This window comes from Micropterus salmoides, unplaced genomic scaffold (assembly GCF_014851395.1).
Source record: "Micropterus salmoides isolate LMB-PRFRI ecotype aquatic unplaced genomic scaffold, ASM1485139v1 Ms_hic_scaffold_18, whole genome shotgun sequence".
Taxonomy (NCBI): domain Eukaryota; kingdom Metazoa; phylum Chordata; class Actinopteri; order Centrarchiformes; family Centrarchidae; genus Micropterus; species Micropterus salmoides.
Window position 1 is genome coordinate 18,355,619 of NW_024040928.1, and position 17,169 is coordinate 18,372,787.

General features: G+C 40.9%; 1 protein-coding gene across 3 annotated transcripts; it reads left to right on the forward strand.

Moving 5' to 3' along the window:
• The first annotated feature begins 1,981 nt into the window (after window positions 1-1,981).
• Window positions 1,982-14,102, forward strand: LOC119908990 (single-minded homolog 1-like). 3 transcript variants are annotated; one of them, XM_038726988.1, is made up of 12 exons: window positions 1,982-2,870; window positions 3,764-4,205; window positions 6,069-6,151; window positions 6,319-6,408; window positions 6,581-6,689; window positions 7,106-7,191; window positions 7,502-7,701; window positions 7,941-8,047; window positions 8,261-8,408; window positions 10,895-11,051; window positions 11,159-11,546; window positions 12,010-14,102. In XM_038726988.1, exons 2-12 carry the CDS (start codon window positions 4,031-4,033, stop codon window positions 12,750-12,752), a joined length of 2,286 nt encoding a protein of 761 aa, XP_038582916.1. In that variant the 5' UTR covers window positions 1,982-2,870; window positions 3,764-4,030; the 3' UTR covers window positions 12,753-14,102. The 3 variants fall into 3 exon arrangements, with proteins under 3 accessions (XP_038582916.1, XP_038582918.1, XP_038582917.1); XM_038726990.1 differs by having other exon boundaries at window positions 11,162-11,546; XM_038726989.1 differs by having other exon boundaries at window positions 1,982-2,816.
• The last annotated feature ends 3,067 nt before the right edge of the window (window positions 14,103-17,169 follow it).

Below are 17,169 nucleotides of genomic sequence, written 5' to 3' on the forward strand. Positions count from 1 at the left end.
GATCAAGAACGGATTCTTCAGTCTATCTGCTTGACTAGATGCCACTAGAGGTGAGTGAAAAAATTTGTTTTTTAAAAGGCCTAAAGTACCTTGCTCAAGGGCCCCATGCTCAATCACTGATCCTGACCATGAAAAAGAATCATTATGAGAGCTAATTAGCGGAGATGGTGCATCATGTTCCTCAGTGTCTACCTTCATCGTCTCACCTCCTTCACATCTTTTCCTTGAATGCTTTCCTTCCATAACCTTCACTAACCTGCCCCCCTACCATCGCCTTTTTTTTCATGCTGGAGAGAATTTCAGGCCTGGATCTCCCACAGAGAGAGAGAGAAAAAAAAACACAATAAAAATGGAAAGATGAGTGAGACCAGGGTGGTGGTGAGGGAGGGGTTGGAAGGACAGCAAAGCGAGCTCCCCTGTTGTGTTAGCCTGTGGTGGGGCATTAACAGGATGTCCGGGTAGGGTACATCTTCTACCAGTTGCTTGGAGCTCTTACCCCAAGCCCTGACAGGCTGTCAGTCACCGCAGAAGGGGCACTGACAATAGGAAGCTGCCTTAAGCCTGATCTGTAGGTGCTGAATCTTCATTAAATATTACTGTGTTATTTGCAAGAATGCAAGAAATGTATAAACAGCAGGTTTACAGCACCAAATTTGAAAAGAGAGACGATTGTTTTTAAAGGAAAATCAAGTAAGTAATTCAAATCATTTGGATTTGGAGAAGGATCTATGAAGTGAACAAACCACGGTGACCTTTGACCTACGGGTGGCTCATGTAAAAAAAAAAAAAGGGATTTGTCACACAGAGAGAGAGATGCTGGATAGACATGCTTGTGTTAATTTCAAAGACTTGATATGAATACCTCTTTTAGAAACATCAGATGTAAGAAGGTAAGGTGTTGTTTGCTTTAAAGGGAGAACCTGAGCCCAGTCAGCATCTGGGGCTGTTTGCCAATTTGTTGTCCTTATCTTTTATCTGTCAGAAATGAGAAAATAATAGAAAGGTATAGCCTTGGAGGGCTAATTTTGAGTCCAGAAGAAGCTCTCTTTCTCTCTTTCTCTCTCTCTCTCTTTCTCGCAGGCACACACACACACACACACACACACTGAAGGAGACAGAGATATCTGTTCCCAGGCAGCAGGAGAATCTCCAATTATGGCAGGATGCAGCATCAATTTAAGGGATAATTATGTGCGTAATGAGCTCACCGTCATGCGTCCGCGCCCCCGTCACCGAGCCCACTGCTCTATCTACCCCCGCCCCCCCCTCCTTCTCCATCTGAGCGCCCGGTGTCTAATTAAAAAACTACATGCGCCGCGGCGCTCTCATCTGATTCACACCATGGAAATTAATCCTCAGATAAACGTGTTTGACGGACACTACCGCATGAGCTCTGGACGCGGCGCACTGATCTCTCAGCCGGGCATATAAACTGTTTTGCATTTGGCTTCTTTTTTTCCTTTTTTTTAAACGAACAACAACAACAACCACAAAAAAAAAAACAGCTCCGAAATAGCCCGAGACAAAAACGGATTAACTTGATGACAGAGTAAACCTGACGAGAGGGAAAATTAGGAAAGTTATGTCCAGTGGTTTCCATGCGCCAAACAAAACAAAAAAAAGCAATTTCAAGATTTCTCAAGATTTCAATTTTATGTTTCAGAATAAACAGCCTGTAGGCTACACTTAATAGCACGTAGGCCTACTTCTGCTGTAATAGCTTATCTGTGTTGAAAAATATCCAACCACAAACCTGTCTATGCGGAGACATTCTGAATCCACCAGAAAACAAGTGAAGAATCCAGTGTAACCGCTGAAACAGGTGAACATGTCCATCCTTTGGTCAGTTGTGTACAGTTCAATATAATTAAATATAACCTATATTAGGAGCATTGCTATCATACTCAAAAGACCTATTTATTTGGCAACAGCACGAGTAGAGCATCAACAGATGCTTTCCAAAACAGTGACTCCGTTTTATTTATTCACTCATTTATTCAGTTGTGTTTAAAACGTCACCAAACCTGCACCTTAGCCGCATTTCACCAAATTGTGCAAATATTTGAGGAAAATGCATTTTTGAATAAAACATACTTTTCGTCGTGATGACAAATTACTAGATTTAGCCTATCTTTCCAAGGGAATAAGAGCAAACCCCAACACGGATCGATCTCATATGAATAGAAAACTCTGATTTTACAAGATATTAGTGTGGGTAAACTGAAGAAAATGGTTTGATGTTTCTCTAAATTGATTGTGGAAATAAAATGTTTTCTATAATAACACATTTTGTTTTCCTCTGGATATTTTGCCGTAAAATAATCACCAACTGAAGGTCTTTGCAGCTATTATTTAGCCCATATCGCCTGCAGAACATTCCCCTGCTGTGCAATTTTATGGGGATTTATTCATTTATTTCAGCTTGATCCGTGATCTCCACGCTAATGATAAAAACACAACAAGATCATATCTAAGCTCACTTCGGGCACGGCCAAGTGTTGTGCATACCTTGCAGTACCAAGTTGACGCCCACGGTTAGTGTCCAATCATGAAATGAGTTGAGGCGCTTCCACCCAATCAGAACGAGGTGGGCGGGTCCCGAGCAGCTCCAGCGAGGGACACTGAGATAGTTGAGAAGAGGAGGCTTGTTGGGCACGAATGCCACTCGTTGCGTGTCCTTATAATTTGGAGAGGTGTATGCAGCGCACGGCCCGTTCGCCTTTCCAGGTGGAAATCCATGAGGAGCTGAGACCAAACTTAACTGGGACGACTGGTGAACCCGGTTCAGGACAGGTGAAATTCCCAGCAGGCTGCAAGTAAGGCCACAGGATCGATTCAGATGTGGGAACATACAGCGTGCCTCAGCGCGGGTAGGAATACTGCAAACATATCTGTTTCAACAAGTCTGTCAACCTGTACTGGATGTTAAACATTTAAATTTTCTTAAAGCAAGGGAAAAACTGCCGGCCAGCGAGGTGAGGTTATGTCAGTTGGTTTTTTTTTAACAACGCAGCTGCACATGTTTCAGGAATTGTGTTGGCTCAAATGACATGTCCTCCATACTACTGCAGTGATCAGCAATTGGATGCCCGAAGGAACACCTGCAATATGCAGAATTATTCAGTCTCATTGGCAGATGTTTGACTTGTTTTAGGATAAATATTAAAGGCTGGCTTTAGTGGCTAAAATTACTTGAGATGGACATGTTTGCAGTGTTCCCTTCACCAAATGTTGAGATTTTATTTTTACCCACGGGGTGAGCTTGTTTGGTAAAATAAAAAAGAAAATCACATGGACACATCGAGACCATGTCTCTGCATTTCTGATCTAATTATGTATCTATCTATCTTTATTTATATGTAGCCTATTTATCTATATCTTCAGAAAATGTAATTACCATTTTGTATGCAGAGACTCGTCAGCGGCATTTCTTCTTATGGCATTTGCTGTTGTAATTGCTGTCATCTTGGTGATGTTGATATTATTAAATTGATGTTTTTTGTGTTGTTGCTTCTCTTTCTTAGCGATGCTGAGAATATCCTGTCCTATTCAATAAATCAGACTTTTTGATTGATGTGTAAATTAATATGCAGCGTTGTTTTCTCAGACTCAGCTCCTCTGACCTGCAGGCCTGCAGCAGGCATACATCAAAATAACGCAGGCACAGCCTGGTGCAAACGTAGGGCCTCTGCACATCAAAGTGCAATAGGGCTTTTTTCACCTGTTTATGACTTTACTGTGTCTTTCTTTCTGTGTTTTGCAGGTCATGGATGAAATCCCGCGGCAGCACCGAGGACATTTAACTACAGCCAGTTGAAGTATCACTGACCACCATCAGGAGTAGGCCTGTAGGCTACCAGGGATATTCACACATTTTGTTTTGGATTCAACGGTTTATATAAAAACTCCATCTTGTTATAGTTGATACATCTGCAATGAAAAGGAGGCAAAGCCGTGAGGAATCAGTCAAGCAGCTGATTTGAATGACCACCGTCTCAGACAAGGAAGGATACAGTAAAAAGGAGCTGAAATGAAGGAGAAATCCAAAACGGCCGCAAGGACTAGACGGGAAAAGGAGAACAGTGAATTTTATGAACTGGCCAAAATGTTGCCTTTGCCGTCGGCCATCACCTCTCAGCTGGACAAAGCCTCCATTATAAGACTGACAACAAGTTACCTGAAAATGAGAATAGTTTTCCCTCAGGGTGAGCCATTAGCCCATTTAAACACACCGCTTTCAACTCCGCTGGCATTATTTCCCCGTCAGCTGCGGGCTCAGTTTAGTGAAAATGCACTGATGTCTGTGTGCAAATTTTCCTTCAACTTACAAAATAATTAAGACCTTATTTAATCGAGGTATTTGCATGCGTTAAAAAATATACATACATTTTTTAAAACATAGTAAACAAACATACAATTACAAGACAAATTGGATTTTATGAGGGAAGAATAGAAGCACGATAGTTAATGTAAATTCACTGTTCCACGAGTCAATTTTATTCTGTTATAACATAATGAAAATAAAAATATTTGTTTAGTCTTACGTCTCATTTTACACATTTTACAAACCTGTTGTAATATGATAAATAAACCATGCGCATTAGTGCAAATAAATAACTAATTCTTTAAGTATGAAAAATATCAAAAATATATTTAGTTCTATTGACAACTGGATGTTATGGAAGATTAAAAAAAAGAAAAAGAAAATTTTAATGAAATTTAGCCTAAATGTTAATATACCCACGAGGAGGCCTCACAGACTCACTTTAAGCCATGCAGAAATATTATAGGAATATTACATCCGTTTCCCATTGATCTACAGGGAGTCTTTACAAATGGATTACGATCGTTTTTAATTCAGTGTGTCTAAAGGAGACAATCTGCCTCCATCTTTTATACTGGTCTCTGCAGGCTTCCTTTACTGCGTGTCTGAGAACAAGAAGTACCAATTATTAAAAAAAGGCCCTGCACGGCTCCTAATCAGCCAGAGCCACGTAAGCAGCAGGCACACACACAATCTTACACAGCCTCTCCTGTCTTACAAAAAATGCAATTAATGATCTGCCATGAAATAAATCAGAAGCCCACGTTTTTGCTGCCCATATAGTGAACGTAACAGACAGGTATATTCGTATGTGCTGCCATTACATATAACATAAAAGCCTATAAGACATAGGCCTACTAAATATTTTTTCTAAGAATAGAATTTTATTTTATTGATTGTATTTTTAATAATTTGCATGCACCAGCCGAAAAACATAATTTTTCTTTAAAAGTAATTTTTCTACATCCTCTCATCTGGTCGAGTGATGTTAAGCTACATGTCTGACAGCGGATACCTATTTTCATTTCAGGGGAGACGAACACTTAATTTATTGATGATACCCGAGCTCCATTTCTGATGAAACTGAATGAATTTCAATGAGTAGCACTGACTACTTGCTTTGTTCCATTTACAATGAAAATAGTGGCCTACACTGTGGGATTTATAGGACCAAAAATATAAAGAACGACATATTTGTGGTAAAATTTAAGGACTTTTATAATAACAGAAATATAATAATAATAATAATAATAATAATAATAATGATTTTTTCCTATAGCATCATGATAAATCAAAATATCTTCCTGCTAATGTTTGTCTTCCCTCCAGATTGAAAGTCTGTATTCTACAGTTGTTATAGGCAGATCGCATGTGCACCTTGTTAACACCAACAGATTGTTGGGGTTCATGTCTCCAGCTCGTACAACATGTGACAGACTGGAATGGGCACTGTAAATGCTTTAACACTAAATAGACCTTTTTAACAGGCACGCCTCTGGCTCGAGGGTGTGTGTGTGTGTGTGTGTGTGTGTGTGTGTGTGTGTGTGTGAGGGAGACACACAGAGAGGGAGTCCTGCCTTTTCAGTAGGCTAATAATGATAATACTTATAATGTAGATATATATAACCATAGCCAATAAATCACTGTAGTACTGAATTTTTCATTATTAATAGGAATAAAAACAGGACATCTCCTCCGATTAAAATGTCACATAAGCCAAACAGCATTATTTCACTCTGTTCAGGTTTGGGTGAAGCTTGGGGTCATACAAGTCGAACACGATCTTTGGACAATGTTGGACGAGAGCTGGGATCTCATTTACTGCAGGTATATTATTCTTATTCTTCTTCTTATTATTATTATCATCATCATTATCATCAGCATTGTCATCAGCAGCAGCATAAACTGTTGTGATCTGGAAGCAAAGATATTCTGTATGGACAACGGTCTAAATCATTTTTGAGAGGTAACTGTGGATTGTTGTTTTTTTACAGACGTTGGATGGATTCATTTTTGTTGTGGCTCCAGATGGGAAGATAATGTACATTTCAGAGACGGCGTCGGTCCATTTAGGACTGTCTCAGGTCCGTTAGCACACTTAGTGTTTGTTTATGTTCTTTTTTTCTTAAATCCTACACTTCGAAGACAATATAATGTAAACGGAGACACCGTTTTCACGATAGTGATTTTGCAAATAACAAATACATCATCTGCCAGGCACTCCTTATTATTATTTACCTGAGTTATTCTCAACAGGTAGAGTTGACCGGGAACAGTATTTATGAATATGTCCATCCTGCCGACCACGACGAGATGACAGCTGTCCTGACGCCACATCAGCCCTATCACTCGCATTTCGTCCAAGGTAAAACACATTTCTCCTCTAAGCTTGCGCAAATATGTCGTCTGCTTGCAATTACAACATACCGTCTTCAATCAGCTTATGGCTGCTCTAAATACAACTGATGTCAATGTACAGATGGGACACATATGCCTATCATATAGTCTGCACCAATGTGTGCATTATAGACATGCAATAGCCTAATGGATTCCTACAGGGTGCTATTTGGAACAGTAATATCGCTGTATCATGTATCCATTTTTTTATGTAACACAAAAAATGCATTTATTTTGTTATGCAATGCATATTATTATTAAAATGCATTCGTGTTTAAAATAGGACAGTACGTCATAGACTACGTTGATAAATAGGCAGAAATACAGCGACAGCCTATAGTCTTTTATTTAAAAATCACCTTGTTAAACATGTCTTTTCTTCAGAATATGAAATGGAGCGCTCTTTCTTTTTGCGGATGAAATGTGTGCTGGCGAAAAGAAACGCAGGCCTTACCAGCGGGGGATACAAGGTATATGAAGCTTAGTCACTGGCCTGTAATATTTTAACTTTATTAACATAATAATAATGAACTGAAATAAAGTAATTGGTTTAATAATATATGAGAAAAAGTGAGACCTACATTCTGGCTCTTGAGCACATAGTTTTTACATACTTTGTATAATTGTGTTCTTCAAAAATAATTCTATATTTCCGGTCAGTATATAAACTATGCAGCATGCTTCTGTATGAAATGTAGCATGATAATCAAATTAATTACACATTTCAGGATTTCCTGATATATACATAGCTTTTCTCACTGTCTGTCTGCTCCACCACAGGTGATCCACTGTAGTGGCTACCTGAAGATCCGTCAGTACAGTTTGGACATGTCACCTTTTGAGGGTTGCTACCAGAACGTGGGTTTGGTGGCTGTAGGGCACTCTCTGCCACCCAGTGCTGTGACTGAGATCAAACTGCACAGCAACATGTTTATGTTCAGAGCCAGTTTGGACATGAAGCTCATATTCCTGGACTCCAGGTACACAGCCAGTTTGCTGTATATGTCATTCATTATTTATCTAGAGGTGTTTCTGAGTTTCTTTCTAATTCAGTGTTTAATTATTGTCTGTATGTTTAGTGCAAAGCATATACATTTTTCATTAAGAGGATTCAGTTAGTTCTCCAAGACCTCTCCAAGACACAAGCATTACAGATTAATATGAAATATCCCTGGTATACTCTGATTATTCTTAACACAACTGGTTAATTCTTCTCCAGGGTGGCAGAGCTGACAGGTTATGAGCCTCAGGACCTGATAGAGAAAACCTTGTACCATCATGTCCACAGCTGTGACATCTTCCACCTCCGCTGTGCACACCACCTCTGTGAGTAACAAGCCTGCTTTATTATGCTTTTACACCAGCCTGGCTGACCTTCTTTTGTCAGACAGTAACTACTCAGGCAACCTGCTACAGCCAACACGTGCAGACAATCACACACTTCTCTCTTTCTCTCTCTCTTTCTCACACACACACACACACACACGTCGCTAATTATGTTAATCTCTGTCTTCTGTCTGATTCTTTTATCTCCTTCAGTGCTGGTAAAAGGCCAAGTCACCACTAAGTATTATCGTTTTCTGGCGAAGCACGGCGGCTGGGTCTGGGTACAGAGTTACGCCACAATCGTCCACAACAGCCGGTCCTCAAGACCCCACTGCATAGTCAGCGTCAACTACGTCCTCACGTGAGTCTTACTTAATGTTCCTATCCGAAAATCAGAGACCTACTCTTAAAAACAGACACAAGTTATATTCGTAATACTTTCTTGAGATGTTTGTTCATGGAAAATGAATCAGTCATGCATATGAACTGGTTGGGATCTTTCACATGTAATTATGAATCATGCATTTCAGATATTACAGAGTTTGCATTTTGGACTGAAACCCTGAGCATTATAGCTACATAAACATAGTAACACAAGGTTTAAGGGAGTTATACTGGACTAAAAGCAGCTGCATTTTAATGATGTTTGCACAGGGAACAGCATTAAATATTTAACTAGATTAAGGAAAATCATATTATACAATCTTATGATCCATGCTTGAAGATCACTCGATATGATGGGTTGGTGTCTCTTGGAGAAATCCTTCTCTTTATCCCTCTGTAGCCTCTCTGTACAAATCCACCAAATACTGAGGCTGCAGGGCTCAGGCAGTTGTGTGTTATGAGAGCACAAAGCACACTAAGGCCCTTTGAGACAGCAAGACAAACATCAGGGTTCAACCCCATCAAAAAACCTCTACTGTCATCATCGATCTGCCATCTTAAGAAAGCAAAATTGATCAAACGGTGAACTAGGAATCAATAGCTATCTCATAGCGGTAGCACAGGTTGGATTTTCCTTGTTAAGTTTGGTTGATCCACATGTCGCTTTTCTGTGTGTGTGAGGGTGTGTGTCCTTCTACATGTGGCATGGTGTGTTTGTGTGAGTCTTTGTACGTGCATGCATGCATATGGCTGCACTCCACGTATTGATTTCTTCAATGCAGTACGGAGAAAACAAAAGTAACTACATTAAAATGACAGTGAATTTTCAAAGGCAAAATTAGTTCTTACACAGGAGTGTCCAAAAGCTCACACTCAGCAAGAGCACAAAAAAACCAACCACATTAAAAAAACAAACAGCAATTCAATCACCATGTCCCGACCACATTTTAACCCAACAAGAATCCATTAATAAATCATGTTTGGAGGTTGGATGGTGGCATATTTCAGACATGAGGTGTTCTGACATTGACCCTAAGGTGGAATTCAGCTAACACAGCTGAGTTTGCACAAAGGCCCAACATTATTGGCTCAGACACAAGTCAGCCAGGGCGCAGATAGGATGCAGATCCAGCCACCGCAACTATACCTGCAAGTGCAAATAACACTCACACTGTGCACTGGCTATCCAAACACAGCCTTTCCCCTAAGGTGTTGTACATAAAGAATGGGTCATATTTAGAGTCATATTAAAGAGGCTGGCTGTGCAGGGTCAGGGATGGGCCACAGAGTTTAAAATGCCAGGCAGCTGCTATTACATACTGTTGATGTGATAAGTTAAGAATAGGCTCATGTTTGCTGAACACTTGACACAGGAGCCATTTCACTCCCTCGACAGTGACACTTGGATTGAGTTCAGCCACAGGACAGTGGGTTAAAATGTCAAAGATGGTGCACAAGATACGTGCACAAAAAAAAAATATATAAATATATATATATATATATATTTGTAATATGCCTGCACAGGGGGTTTAGTGCAGAGATAGTGTACTTGCATTATGCATTTGTGTGTGTATACTTACGTTGCTCTCTAGCAGGGTTCTGGCAATGGTTGTTCAGCAGAAAAGAATGATTAACTTTCTTCATGGTGTCTGTTATTTTTCTCAGAAGTGGGAGGGCTTAATCTCTTGAACTTATCTTAAATGTTGTTTTCACTTCTCATAGTCCTCAAATCTTTCATTGCATAAAAAGCGTGTTTGTAGTCTGTGTAGCTATCTATATTATGTGTAGCTATCTATATTCAATATTGGCCAAGACGTCTGCTGCAGACTAATTACTGATTATGTCACTCAGGGCAGCACCACCACCAAGATTGTACAAGAAAGAAAGAAGGTGCCCAGAGTATTTAAGGGAAATGCTAGCCTAAAGGTTGAGAAGCTCTGAATTCATTGGGAAAACCTGGAGGGACAGGTGAACAAGTGACACCATGCTCTCCCTCAACAACATTCAAGTGTCCTTGAGCATGGCACGTAACCAATACTAAAGTGAAGCTGCTCAGTAGCCCGCAGCAGACAATGCATGCATATGTTTTGAGCCAAAGCAAAGTTAAGATGCATGCATGCACAAAACTAAGAGTCTACAGCAACGCTAGCGGTTATGTGAGGTTGCACTTAGTATTAATGTCAATATGCTAACGATGTTAATGCTAACATGCTGATGTTTCGCAGGTATCATTTTTTACTACTCATCTTAATTTAGCGAGTAGTACAGAGTATCGCTAAAGTTATTAGAATTTATCCTTAGGGGACATTTGGGATTTGTTGGGATATTTAAGTCTTGACCAATGTGGTGGACTGACTGACTGATTGACTGCCACTAGCATGGCTAAAAAGTCACAACCTGGGAAAAATATGGGTTTGAACTTTTGTTTTTTTTCTCTAACATGTGTTTTGTTTGTGTCAAAAGGGATACTGAGTATAAAGGAATGCAGCTGTCCTTGGACCAAATGAGCCCCACCAAGCCAGCCTTTCCCTACGCTGACAGTCACAGTGAAGACAGGAAGAGCACCAAGTCACGTCTGACCCAGGCAAAGGCCAAAGCCAGAGTGTCACCCTACCCACAGGTAATAAACAACCTGTTTTATAGAGCTAAATCAAAAAAAAGGAGACTCAGTGCAGGCTCAGTTCTTAGAATGAGGTCCACAAACTGTGATTTTGTTGTTTCTGTCAGCAGTTTTCAGCTTTCAATCCAGAGCGCTCAGAGTCAGACCAAGACAGCCAGTGGGGAGGGAGTCCGCTGACTGACTCTGCATCTCCTCAGCTGTTGGATCCCAGTGAGGCTGCGGAGGCATCTTGTGCCTACCGACTGTATCCAGACTCAGGCTCCCTGTGCTATGGCTTGGGTCTCTCAGAAGATGATCTCGCCCTTGCCCAGACACATCCTCACACCACCACCTGCGACCGTGTGCGATGCCAGAGCGGCCGCTACTTCCTAGGCACCCCCCAGTCAGGAAGAGAGGCATGGTGGGACGCCACTCGCTCTGTGCTCTCACTGCCGAAATCATCCGTGGAGAACAGCGAGGGCTACGAAATCACATCCTACCATGGAGCCATTCACGGTAAGGTGTTAGGGTTGAGACCACAACCATCTGTCTCTGAAAATAGCTCTGGCCTAGCTTCTCCTGGTAGCTGTTTTCCAAATGTTATTATGGGACATGCTAAGTTGTTTACGCCATCTCTTGCCAGTGTGCCGATTGCTACCATCTGTTCAAAATTTGCCTGCAACTTAAAGCCAAGTTACTTCACATGTCACATCCTCAAACAGGGAAACAACCCCCACTGCCAAGAAATTCAGTCAAACAGACCAGGACTCTATTTGCATTCAAAGTAGAATTTCAAACGTTATACAGGCAACTCATGCTTTAGCAAGCACTTAAAATATAGAAGAAGAAATGTAGGATACATATTCAGAGTAGCTTTCACACTTTGTAAATGCTGGCAGAAAGGTCAAATTACTTATTAACACAATGTAATTCATTGATTTCACTGTTTTGAAATGTGGTCATTGAACTCTCCTTACAGGGCGGGGCCACTGGGATGAAGAAAGTGTAGTGAGTTCCCCTGATGGAGGCGGGTCAACCAGTGATTCTGGTGAACGTTACCATGGTGAACACTTCCGGGCAACCCCTCGGGAGCCCAGCAAGATGGAGACCCTGATCCGAGCCACGCAACAGATGATCAAAGAGGAAGAGAGCCGCCTGCAGCAACACAAGGCGCCGCTGGATGTCTCAGGCATCGCCAAAGCTCACAGCCCGTGTTTTACCTCCTCACTATCCCACCACTCCCAGCTCACCATGCCCAGCGTGGTGTGCCGCGGCCCGGGAGCCCCCAGCATCGACCTCCCCCCTGAACGCCTCCATCATCGGGACGGCATCAAAGTGCTTGGCCCACATGACAACGACGAAAACACAACCAGTCCGGCATCTTTGTCTCGTCTCAGCAGCCCCAGCTCTGATGGCATCCCCAGGTCGGGCCTCTCCCTCACCAAAGACTACATGCAGACGGATCTGTCTCCTCACCCTTCACAGCCCCAGGGGAGCCCGCTACTCTATCAAGCCCAGGAGAGGCAGCCACTGGACAGGCAAGCTGCCTATGCTTTGACTGGGTACTCCCTGGAGCACCTGTATGACCCGGAGAACCTGCGGAGTTACTCGGGCCTGGCCTGTGGAGGAGTCCAGTATGATGTGGCATCCCATGTGAGGATGCAGGCTGAGCAGATGCAGGGACACAAGGCCACCTCAGTTATCATAACCAATGGGAGCTGACGATATCTGGTGCAGATAGGTCCTGTTCTCTAGCTGAGGATGTTACAGCAAGGTGTTGTTGCTTTATGCACACGCAAACACTTACCAGGTGCTTGAAACAAATGGCGGGACAATAAAAAAAGAATAAAAAGGTACCTCCCAATAGCTTGATGTGCCCTTGGTGGCTAATTCAGCACAATTTGTGTTTGTCAGCCTTTGTATCATACTCTTGTCTTTTCGTTATCATCGGAGGAAAATATGAACTGTGTTCAAGAATTGACGTTTGGTGTGCCACTTCATAGGGAAAAGGTTTGCTCCATTACATAGGAATATAGTGTTATTTTAATGGTGGTGATCTGAATTTTCCTCCCTACAAAGGCGACCTAAGTATTCAGTCTGGTTAACCATCAAGCCAGTGTTTCTGTTCCAAACGTCTCACGCACCATTGGCCATGTGAGTTAATCTGTCCTAGACCCGATTTCCAAAGGCATTAAGAAAATGTGTTGTTCCATTGCCCCTTCACCTGAAAACTCCATCGCACAGAGCATAATGTTTGACACATGAAGAACAACATGAGAAAGGCAAGCGTTTCACTATTGTAAGATGTCAATGTTTCCTGGTATTTATTTGTCAGTGGACCGTTTTCTGTATGTGTCATTTTTTCTGTCCGAGTAGAATCTTTACTGGTCGAATAAAATTAGTTTTGGTGTTTGGATTACACCAACATTAGATTAAAAAAAATTCAAAAAACAGAAAGAAAAAAATGCTTCTGATATGTAAAAGTGTAAAATATGCAGGTCAACTTGAGACTGTTTTAATGTATATGTGAAATGGCATCACTTAGAGCGCAAAGAGAGGTTACAATACCAATGCATATTGGCAATCTCCCCATGACCTCTAATTATAGGCATTGTATGTATCAAGTTGTGACTGAGACTTTATCGTTTACATATCAGAGTATAATTTTTCCTGTTTTTACCTTACTTAACCGTTACCCAATTTGTAAGCATATGTAGAGTATGCTTTTAAATCCTGCTGCACATGCAATTTTTCTCAAAGAAAACCCATACTTTTTTTGTTTTGTCATGACAGCCTAAACGGTTAAAATATTGATACAAACCTATCGAAAAATATAATGAATGTCTTTTGTTTCTTATTTAATTTATGATGTATATATCATCACACAATGAACTTTTGGACAAGAAGTGACAAGATTATTTATTAATTGGTTTTAAAAAGTCTCTTAAATCTGAATACAGTTGCAAACAAACAACTTTTGTCTCTGTTGATTTTTGTCACACAACCTGTATCTGTCGAAACTGCTTTGAATGAATACACACACACATATGGTGCTGCCTAAGGAAAAAAAACTCTTTAACTGCAATTTTAGACATACTGTAGATTTACTTAGCTTTTGTTCATCCATTGTGTACAATCGAGACAACTTTGTACAACACGTTTTGAGATGCATAGATATAGTTACATATAAGTTAATTAGTTCGTTTTTATTTCTGTGTAAGCCAAACAAGACACTTAGCTATTTATCATCAAAATATATTACATGATATAGAAATAGACTAAAAATATATGAATATAGAGCCGATATTTAAAGTTTTTTTTATTTTTTATTATGAGTTTCATCTTGAATTATTTTGTAAAAAAATAAACTATAAAAAAGTCTAAAACCTTAAAGAATAAATGAAAAGACCAAAACAAACAATGCAAAGATCTCTAAAAATGCGTCACAAATGTATACACATTCTACATACTTTCCTGGGCACTACAGTCTTCAGCAAACTTTACTCAACTACAAGTATGTAGTGTATTTGCTGGGGACTATTTCCTGTTGCGGATTTATACACGTTTGGAGTATTTATGGCAGCAGGAACAGTGTATGTTGGGATTGACTCAAACTGATTTACTCATTTTTATTTCATGTTCATCATGATGAAGCAAAATGTGATCCAGTGCAATGACATGGCTCATTTTAATAGTTTTTGGGGCAAATGGAGATCTATGGCACAGAGAAATAAGCTATATGAGGCTTTGTATACAAAGGCAATTGTTGGCAGAAGTGGTTTTGGTCTTTTCATGGGATTCATGACAACAGTTAAAAATATAGAATAGCCTCATTCTTGGATTCTTTTTAGATGTACCTGGCAATGAATGAATTAAAGGAGGGCATGATTACAAACATCTAGTACAAAAACCTCTTACAAATCATTGCAAACTACAAGTATGCCTACTGAGCTGTCAGTTCCAGCAGCACGCTCCTGCTGTTTGGAGCAGTTGAACTTGCATGTTTAGCCGCTCTGACCTCCACTCAGAAGTATTTTCTCTGCCATATATTTTAATATATGTAAGTTATTCACATGTAGCTGGAAAGCTGGCCGGCCTGCCTGCCTGGCTGTCTGAGCTCAGAGGGACCTGGACACAGTCTGGGCATGGATGCAGAGCTCCAATCAGTCACTGCTGACATGACCATGTGATGGTCTGCCAGATATCAATGCTGCTGTCATTCCAGGAGGTAAAACTACTACACTGCTCGGCTGTTGACATCACTGAGGTTTAGGAAGGGTGTGTGTGCATGTGTGTGAATGAGTGTGTTTATTGCTGAAATACTTCAATAATAAGAGACCAAGGTATTTTTTTTTCTTCTAAACACTGGGGCTTTTGCCTGATGTGCCCTGAAGGCTTTCACATGTAGAGTCGACTACAAATGCAGCCAAACACTGGGCCTTTTGCCCAGACCTTGCATACTTACATACACCTCCCCACCCTTCCACCCAAGATCCTCTCTGCCCCAACTTACTCTTATAGAAAGAAACAGGCGATAACAGAGCCTAAAAGAGGAGAATGAACTGTTCTTGGTGCTTTGATCATAAAGAATAGCAGAGGTGGAGGGAGGACTCAGATCCTGTACTTAAGTAAAAGTATCTATAGCACAATATGAAAAATACTCCATTACAGTGAAAGTCCTACATTGAAAATGACTAAAACACGCAGTGCAGAACTTTTGTCTCCCCCTTCTGACAGTGAGAGTAATTACACAACTACTACCTGTCGACACGTGCTTATTAATTTAAAAACTCTGGTATACAGCGAATACATAGAGATTTACCTGGGGTGATAGGCTTAATCAGTATTGTGTGAACTTGTTTGGCAAGGGTTTTAAGTAAAAGTACAGTATTGTGCAAAGGTTTTAAGCAGGTGTGGAAAAAAACGAGATTATAATTATCTATTAACAAAATACAAAGTGAGTGAACAGAAGAAAAATCTAATCCAAATCAATATTTGGTGTGACCACCCTTGGCCTTCAAAACAGTGTAGATTTTTTTGGGTACACTTGCACATAGTCGTTTTTTGGATTTAGGCAGTCTCAGTTGCTTCATGTCATCCCAGACAGGTTCTGTGATGTTGAGGTCAGGGCTCTGTGGGGACCATCCCACCACTTGTAGGACTCCTTGTTCTTCTTCACGCTGAAGATAGTTCTTAATGACTTTCACCGTTATGTTTGGGGTCATTGTCATGCTGCAGAATACATTTGGGGCCAATCAGATGCCTCCTTGATGGTATTGAATCATTGATAAATAAGTATCTGCTTGTACTTCTAAGCATTGAGTAGACCATCAATAATGACCAAATCTCCAACTCCTGTTTGCAAGGAACCTCCACCATGCTTCACTGTCTCCAGTCCTTTGGCAAACAAACTGCCTTCTGCAACAGCCAAATATTTCAAATTTTGACACATCAGTCCAGAGCACCTGCTGCCATTTCTCTGCACCCCAGTTACTGTGTTTCTATGCATAGTTGAGTTGCTTGCCTTGTTTCCATGTCAGAGGCATGGCTTTTTGGTCGCAAGTCTTCCTTCAAGGCCACTTCTGATGACACTTCTCTGGACAGTAGATGGGTGTACCAGGGTCCCACCTTTTCTGTAGTTCTGAGCTGATGGCACAGCTGGATATCTTCCAAGTGCAAAGGGAAGTAAGCATGATGTATCTTTCATCTGCTGTCGACCACTGCGTCTACAGTCCTCAGCGCTGCCCGTATCTTTGTGATTCTTCAAAAGAGCTTGGACAGCAAATCTGGAAACCCCTGTCTGCCTTTAACTTTTGCCTGGAGAGACCCTGCTGATGCTGTATAACTACTTTGTGTGCTTGTGTTAAGTCTGTATGACTTTCAACAGTAAGCTGTCTTCAGCAGCCTCACCTTTTTTAGCTGAGTGTGGCTGTGTTGTATTCCTCCTGCACAGCTGTTTCTGTTTCAGTTATTGATTGTGTTTCGGTCTTCATATTGAATTGGTGATCATTAGCACCTGTTTGGCATAATTGTTTAATCATAACCTAATGATTTGTCTACAAAATCCCTGAGTTTGTGCAAGTGTACCTAGAAGAATTTATGTTTTTTGAAGGCAAAGAGTGGTCACATCAAATATTCT

Bases quoted from the DNA above. Each gene is read 5' to 3' on its own strand.
- LOC119908990 (XM_038726988.1), top strand. From the start codon at position 4,031: ATGAAGGAGAAATCCAAAACGGCCGCAAGGACTAGACGGGAAAAGGAG. The intron at 4,206-6,068 runs GTGAGCCATTAG...CACTCTGTTCAG, and splicing joins GAGAATAGTTTTCCCTCAGG to GTTTGGGTGAAGCTTGGGGT. The intron at 7,192-7,501 runs GTATATGAAGCT...GCTCCACCACAG, and splicing joins TTACCAGCGGGGGATACAAG to GTGATCCACTGTAGTGGCTA.